The sequence below is a fragment of the Phialemonium atrogriseum genome (assembly GCF_030411735.1).
Source record: "Phialemonium atrogriseum strain 8032-3 unplaced genomic scaffold QBC33scaffold_52, whole genome shotgun sequence".
Classification (NCBI taxonomy): domain Eukaryota; kingdom Fungi; phylum Ascomycota; class Sordariomycetes; order Cephalothecales; family Cephalothecaceae; genus Phialemonium; species Phialemonium atrogriseum.
The window spans coordinates 100535-107955 of NW_026848189.1; the positions used below are offsets into that span (position 1 = coordinate 100535).

The following is a 7421-nucleotide window of genomic DNA, read 5'->3' on the forward strand; positions in this document are numbered from 1 at the left end:
ATGCATGGGGTGTTGTGGTCGTTCTGCGAGTTAAATCAAGTCAGAATGTTGAGGCATCGCTATAATGGTGTCGATCTGGTCTCCAGCCAGTTGAGTTTGAGTTATAAAGATAAGCGACAAGCTAACACCGCTTAACTAGCTTCTTGACTGGTCTCGGACAAGGGGTTTGCCCCGCTGCCAGACACGGTCGTTGTGCAGGGTGAAAATAAAACGGAGAATCTTGGTCGGGCGCTAACCAGCAGCGAGAAACGGGCGTGCCGCAAAAACGGCGCTAGTTCCAGGTACTCTCCAATACAAGCTACACAGGGACCTTTTGTCGCTAAACCCACCCCCGGTACGTGCGAACCATATACAGATCCAGCATGCTGCATTGGACGAACCGGTTTGCCAAAGCATGTGTCCGCAGGCGACCAGCATTGGCAGGAACTCCTGCAAGGCTGCAGGGCTGCTTATTTTTCTCTCCCACCATTCTGAAAGCTCAAACCCCAACTTACCTAGCTCAAGTTCCAAAGGATCATCACACTATTACCAGAATTTAATTTCCCACCAAGTCCACACAGTCACACACCTAGCGCATGGTCAACCAGACATACAATGACCGTCATGTATGCATTCCCACCCCGTCTCTTCCATCCCAAACCAAGCTAACCACCCCCTAGACGGTCAACGGCACCCCCATCGCAGCCCTCGCATCAGGCGAATGTAAGCGAATCCCCTGGACGGGCCGCCAGCACCGCATCATGAGCGCCTTCCTAGCCCGCCACCGCCTCGGGCCCCTCGACGTGCGGCACATGTTCCCGCCCAGCCACCGGTCGTCGGCCGCCCACGAGCACCCGGACGCCGACACGTGGCACAAACGCCTGCGGCTCGAGATCGCAGAGGCTCTCGACTGCTCCTTCGACGCCGCCTTCAACCGCGTCGTCCACCCCAAGATCTGCTCGGCCCTCGAGTATAAGCTGGGTTGCCTGCTGAAGGCGGACCCGCCGCCGCTTGTTAGGGTGGCTGGTGCTGATGCCGAGGCCGAGGGACGGTTTGTGAGGTGGGCGCCGTGGGCGAGGGCCTGGGCTGAGAGCGGGTGGGATGGCGACGAGAGGACGCCCCGGGGGGTGGCCGGGGCTGAGGCTGAGGTCGAGCGACCGCCACCGCCTATCATTGAGCCGCGGACCCAGCCCGAGCCTCGGCCACCTCCTCGGGTCCAGGCTAGGCCCCACACCCAGAGCCAGACACAGGGCCGACCGCAAGCTCGACCCCAGCCCCAACCCCGGCCCCAAGCTCCAGCCCGGCCGCAGGGTCAGCCCCAAACCCGGCCTCAACCCTTGCCTCCGCTTCGGGCCCCGCCTCAGCCGCAGCCCCGGCAAGAAGACTATGGCGACGTAGGGGACAACGGCGGCGACGGTGCACTGAGCGTGGACGGGAGTTCAGATGGGGATACGGACGGATCCACGGATGGGGGTACAGATGGTGATGGCGGGGATGGCGGGGAGGGCGGCGACCTTCGTCGAGTCAACGAGACCAGGCCGTCTCCCAAAGCCCAAGCGCATCCCTTGCCACCCCGCGGGCTACGCCATTCTCGGCATGCCGGGCCCGCCTCCAGCAGTGCGGTCCGCACCGGCTACCCACCTCCCGGGAACACGCAGGGAGAAGAAGCACCAGATCAGCCCGCTCCTCGTCAAGGCATCATCGGCAATGCATTCGCGCGCCTTCCGTGGGCTCGGTCAAACCCAGCTGCGACTCCCGGGGACAAGGAGGGTACCGGCAACGCACTCGCACATGTTCCCCCGGTTGCACCCCCCAAGAGCAAAAAGAAGGGAGGGAGGAAGACGATGCCGGAGTATCCCCCCGTTCCCCGTCACCGGATCATCCCACTACCCGATCCGGCCGAGACGAATGTTCCTCGACCTCCTCCTCAACCACCTCAACATCACCAGCCTCCGCAATCCCAACCCCAACCGCGGCCCCTTCATCACCTGCAAGATCCTCCCACGACTGTCCAAGTCCAAGGCAGACATCTTAATCCCCACCATCTCTACACCCTCCCCCTCCGCACTCGACCGGAACCACAACCACCCAACCCAGCCCCAGCACCCCGGCTCCGCGCCCCCCACACCATCCTAATCGACTCCATCGCCTCAGCATCAACCCACCTCGCAACCCTCGACCGGTGCCGCCGCATCCTCGAGGCATCGCTGACGAGCCTTTTGGTCGAGAGCACGCGACGGCATGACCCAGAGCTGGGCGAGGAGGTGGACAGGGTGCAGGCTGCGCTGGAGGAGGTGGAGAAGCGGGCGCGGGGGGTGGTGGCGGTACGGGAGGAGTTTGAGGGGGAGTTGAGGGAGGAGTGGGGGAGGATTGCCCAAGGGGGAGGACGTGGAGGTGGGAGGGGCTTGGATAAGGGCGTTGCTGAGGGTTTGGCGATGGGGTTTCAGGTTGGGGTTGGGAGGTTGGATTTGTTGGAGAGGACTTTGTGGAATTTCCGACTGGGGGATAACGATTGATAAAGAAAAAGAGATGGGGTATCGGGGGGATACCGATTTATGAAGGAGAAAAATGGGAGTCTCGATTAATTTGGTGGCTTTGGTGGCTTCGGGAATCCTCGCAAGTTAAGCACCGCACTAACAGGCATGGGTGGGTACGAATGCGGCAGGTGGTAGCGATGCACGCCGCAGAGTGGAGACTCGGCATTCTGGCTCGATCGAAGGTCGCAGTACGTCTTACCCCGGTTTGCCTCCGCCGAACCTTGTTGCTTAGCACCGCCACTAATGCGCAAAACCTGGCATAAGTTCTGTTATTGGTTCGGTAAGAATTATGCTTATTAGCAAGTTCGCAGGCCCAAGTCTGGGCGACAAAATATCCAACATCCATCTTCCACTGCAATATTCCAGTCGACGTCCTTGGTGCCACAATTGACGAGAAAAAGAGAGAAAAATGTGGCGTTGCTGGGGGAATCCTCGTGTAACCACCCAGGTCGAATCAGATGGAATCCAATGGGACACGTGGGCTTTGTTATTGGTCCAAGCGCCCGCGCCACGGAGTTGTCTTGCCCTGGCTGAAAATCTTTTCCGGGTTTCTCTCCCACACCACACACACTTGCACATTAGCCTACATTCTTAAGCTCATCTAATCTCAGCCATCTCAGCCATTTCAGCCATCTCGGACCCATCTCGGCCACATCGCGCCACGTTCAGCCCCAATCTCGATCGATCTTCCGTCGATCTCGCATCAAATTCCTGCACTTTCTGCAGCAACGAACGGTTCACAAGTGGGTACACAACGTCATGTCGTCCGCACGCGCTGGCGGACCCCGACCTCGGGGCCCGGAATCCAGCCTTCGACCAATCATAGACCACGTGGACGAGCAAGATCGCAAGCTCGTCGACTTGGTGGGAGACGCTGCCTGGAGCGCCATTGCTGGCGCTCCGGAAGATCAAGTCAAGCGCCAGTGGGGCCACTTCGAGGCATCCTTCAAGGGAGTCCATCCCAGTACGCCTCCGGGCTACTGGCTCGCCACCACATTTGACCTGACCGACCTTGAGGAGCTGGCCGCATTGCTGTACAGCGACATGGTTGAAAACCTCAAGGGTGCCTACGAATCATGTGCCGAGTCCATCACCGCGGGTCTCGGACTTCGCAACCTCTGGCCGCTGGCCTTGCTGGCCCCAAACGCAGTCAAGCCGACCATGCTCAAGGAGCTGGCGGCGAAATTCCGCCACTTTAAAGGCCCAGATGGCTACGACGCGGAAGATGTCATCTCCCTTCGCAACTTCGCCGACGCCATCAACACGGTGCGTCGGTCCCGCCAGTCCCAGCCGAGGGGCGAGGGGACGAGGGGCCTCTCCAAGGATCTCACCAAGTTCATTCGGCATGACATCTTGACGGCGATGGATAATCTCGCCAAGGTGAGTTTGCAGTTGCCACACCCAAGAAGAGTGGACTAATTAACATGTCTAGTCTTCTCAGACCGTCACTGCTGCGAACGGGTCGAGCCAGAGTAGTACGCCAGCCGCATCATCTAGCCGCGCATTTCCGACCTACAAGGGATCAGCCATCCCCAGCGCTGTCAGGACCAAATACACCCAGGTAAGTCAACTTTCTACTTCTAGACCCCAGTCTCCGTCTCTCTCTCTCTCTCTCTCTCCTTGATACCAGGACATGATCTCACTCAATTTGGACGCCAGGGTACCCCATCGCGCCGTTCTTCACGCCTTCCCTTTACCCGAGCCGAACCCCGGGTTGCACACAAGGTTCGGAAAGACGACGAGGAGGAGGAGGAGGAAGAGGAAGATGAGGAAGACGAAGAGATGCCAAACATTTTCCAGCCCACTGACAAAGATACCGAGGACGACGGTCATATGCACATTGACGATGAAGAAGTATGTACTCCTCGGCTGCCCGCCGTGCCTCTCCATCTTCCCACCATCCTGGGAGACCGCCCCGGCCGCTTCTTTCTCCTTTCTATCCTACGTCATCACCGCCTAACAATGTCTTTCTACCGTGCTAGTCGCTCCCTCTCCGACGAGGAAATAAGCGAAACGTGAAACGAAAGTTGGACGAGATGACCGACGACGCTGAGGCTGGGCCGTCGTCGCCCAACACAGTCGGAACCAAAGTCCCCGTGGCCAATCCATACGATGACTTTGAGTCTGATGATTCATTCAAGCCTCTTACCGCCAAGCGCCCCCTTAACAAGCGTCCCAAGTTGACCACCACTTCTTTGGCGACGGTCAATCCAAAGCGTCAGTATGACAGTTCTCCCGTGGTGTCGGAGACTGTTGGGAATAAACCGGACTTGGCGAGGCTTTTATTCGCCGAGGGAACGCAATCTGGTGAAGACGCGGCCAAGCCCAAGCCCGGCATTGGGCCTCTCCAGTCTGACGTCAAGTCGGACGAGTTCATGGCTGACATCACCTCGGATGAGTTCATGGCTCGGCCAGACTCGCCGGCCCCGCCCCCGGCCTCGCCGATCAAGGCACCCACCCCCGGCCCCGCGCGATCGTCTACGCCCGATGCTGAGGAGACCACGGTTCAGCATGATCTGCGATCGCTCGCGCCAGGCAACTGGGTCAATGACTCGGCCATGATGCACATAGCCTCGTTGTTCGAGTCCAACAACCTCGCCATCGTCGACCCCTTGGAGCTAGAACACTTCCGCAACTCGAAACCCCTGACTGAGAAGGTCCGCCACAAGTATCTCCCCAAGATGAACCGCAACCTGATCGCCGTCATTGTCAACGAAAACCGCTCTCACTGGCGTCTGGTCGTCTACTGCCGAAGCGACGGCTGTCTCGAGCTAGTCGACTCCATGGGCCCCATCCCTCCCGTGGAGGAGAATCTGAACCTCTACAAACACCCGACCGTAGAGCTAGCCGTCGACTTTCTCAGCGCCGTGCTAGGTGAAGAGCTCAACACGACCCTGAGGACCTTCGCCCTGACGCCCCGCCAGACCAACGCCAACGACTGCGGCGTCTTCATCTTGGAGAGCATCCGCTGCCTGTCCATGTTCGGAAACCCAGCCGGGCCTCCGAAGCGCCGCAACCAGGCCGATCCCGTCCCCGAGACCCCCGACAGCAACGCCCTGCGCGCCGAGATGGCCGCTCTCTACGCCAGCCGGCGGTTCAAGATCGTGCCCCGCGGCGTCGCCGGCGTCGCCGGCACCCTCGCCCGCGTCCGCGCCGAGCACGACCTGGCCGTCAAGCACGCCGTCGAGCGCGCCGCCGTGACATTTGCGGCCGAAGTGGAAGCGGAGGAAGCGCCCGTCCACGACTTCCTACTCGCCCTCAAGGCCGCGCACGTCCGCGCCGCTGTTACCGCGGACCGCCTTGGTCTGGTCCACGTGCAGATCCGGGGGATCGCATGCGAGATGGCGGCGCGCAAGCAGGAGATTCGCGTCCTGCGCTGCAAGGCCGTGGAGTTGAATAGCGTGTACACGGCTCTGCCCGCGTCCATGTCTACGCCACGTGCCGGTGCAGCCCGCGTCGGCACGCCCCGATCCGCTGTCGCCAGCGCCGTCGATGGGGCGCAGAGGGCTGCGGCGTCGGCTGCCAAGGCGGTGAGCGAGGCGCGGCGCATGTCCGAGTCGGCGGCTGAGGCGCTGGTAGGGGAGATGATGAGTTCGGTTGAGGCGCTTGAGGGGTTGAGGAGGAGGTTGGTGCTCTATGGTTCTGTCGCTGTGTGGTTGACCGCGGTCTTCCACAAGAGGATGCGGGAGGTCGGACGTCATCAGAGAATAGTGAGGGGGATAGTGTCGCGGGGGAGGTTGATTTCGGAAATTCCCAAGCTCAACCTGGGCGACGACAGTGACGGTGACGAGGAGAATTACACCACCCCTGAGGCGCTGGGGCAGGTCACCGATCCTGTCGCTGCCCCAGACCAGCAACTTGGCTTGGGTCTGTCCTTCACCGAGAGCCCCGCCCCCATCTCCAAGGCCGGTGTCCTCGAGGGCTCCCCTGAGGCTGGTGTCTCCCAGAGCTCCACGCTCGAACCCGACGTCTTCTACAATTCCGTCCCTGCCCTCGAGGCCGATTTCCCCCAGAGCGCCGCCACCGAGAGCGCCGCGACGACACTTGTCTCATCTCCGGTCCCAAACGACACGGTCAAGTCCCCAGGACAGGAAAAAGCAACCCCGTCTCCTGCCCCTCAGAACAACTCCACCCCAACCACAGACAAGACCAAGTTTGTCTCGCCCCCCACTCACACCGGTGACAACCAGCTTGAAAAACAAGCCTTATTGATCTTAGCCCAACCCTGAACACCCTCTGGCACCAAGACGGCCATGGTTCTGCCTCTGGGCTACCCCCTCCTAATGCCATGATAACACCTAACTTTTTTCCACCCACAGCAGGCGAGATCGGTGCATCTCTCACGGCACCAATCAGCCGCATGCGCCACTCGCGGTGTTGGCTTTTCAGCCGACAACGTTTTACTATTGGGGTGCATCGGGTTTGGCCGTTGCTTCCGCACCGTCGCAGCATCCCCACTACCTAACCGGTTAACCTTAACATACCATCTTCGACGACATCGCGGTCGATCTTGGCTCATCGGTGTTTCCATGATCCACGCGCGAGCTATTCTGTTCTTACCATCTACTCGGGCGCTTGTTTTCTTGCCCTGTTGCATTTGGATACACAGTCTCTTCCCACATAACCCCCGCTACTCGGGCACTTGGGCGCTTTGCTTTTCTCCACTTTGGACTCGGACTCGGCACGGGTCTTTCTTTCCCCTTCTAACTTGGGCACTTGGTTGGTTTCCACACGCGACTCGGACACTTGGGTTTGTTCCGCCATGGACTTGTCGACACCGTTTCACTCTTCCGAGTCACGCCTCATACTTGAGACTCGGACACCTAGGGTCCTTCCCCAACCAACTAAGGCACTCAATTTCTTCTCGCTTGGGCTTAGATACTCGCCTTCTGCTCGCTTTTCCCT

At 59.9% G+C, this 7421-nt stretch overlaps 2 protein-coding genes across 2 annotated transcripts; both read left to right on the top strand.

The window, feature by feature from the left end:
* The first annotated feature begins 556 nt into the window (after positions 1–556).
* QBC33DRAFT_316855 (uncharacterized protein) lies at positions 557–2565 on the top strand. Its single transcript, XM_060423545.1, has one exon. The coding sequence runs from the start codon at positions 741–743 to the stop codon at positions 2493–2495; it is 1755 nt and encodes a 584-aa protein (XP_060278106.1). The 5' UTR covers positions 557–740; the 3' UTR covers positions 2496–2565.
* Positions 2566–2875: 310 nt separating this feature from the next.
* On the top strand, positions 2876–6984 carry QBC33DRAFT_574652 (uncharacterized protein). Its single transcript, XM_060430768.1, has 4 exons — positions 2876–3896; positions 3949–4077; positions 4176–4370; positions 4499–6984. Exons 1-4 carry the CDS (start codon positions 3276–3278, stop codon positions 6743–6745), a joined length of 3192 nt encoding a protein of 1063 aa, XP_060278107.1. The 5' UTR covers positions 2876–3275; the 3' UTR covers positions 6746–6984.
* Positions 6985–7421: the final 437 nt, after the last annotated feature.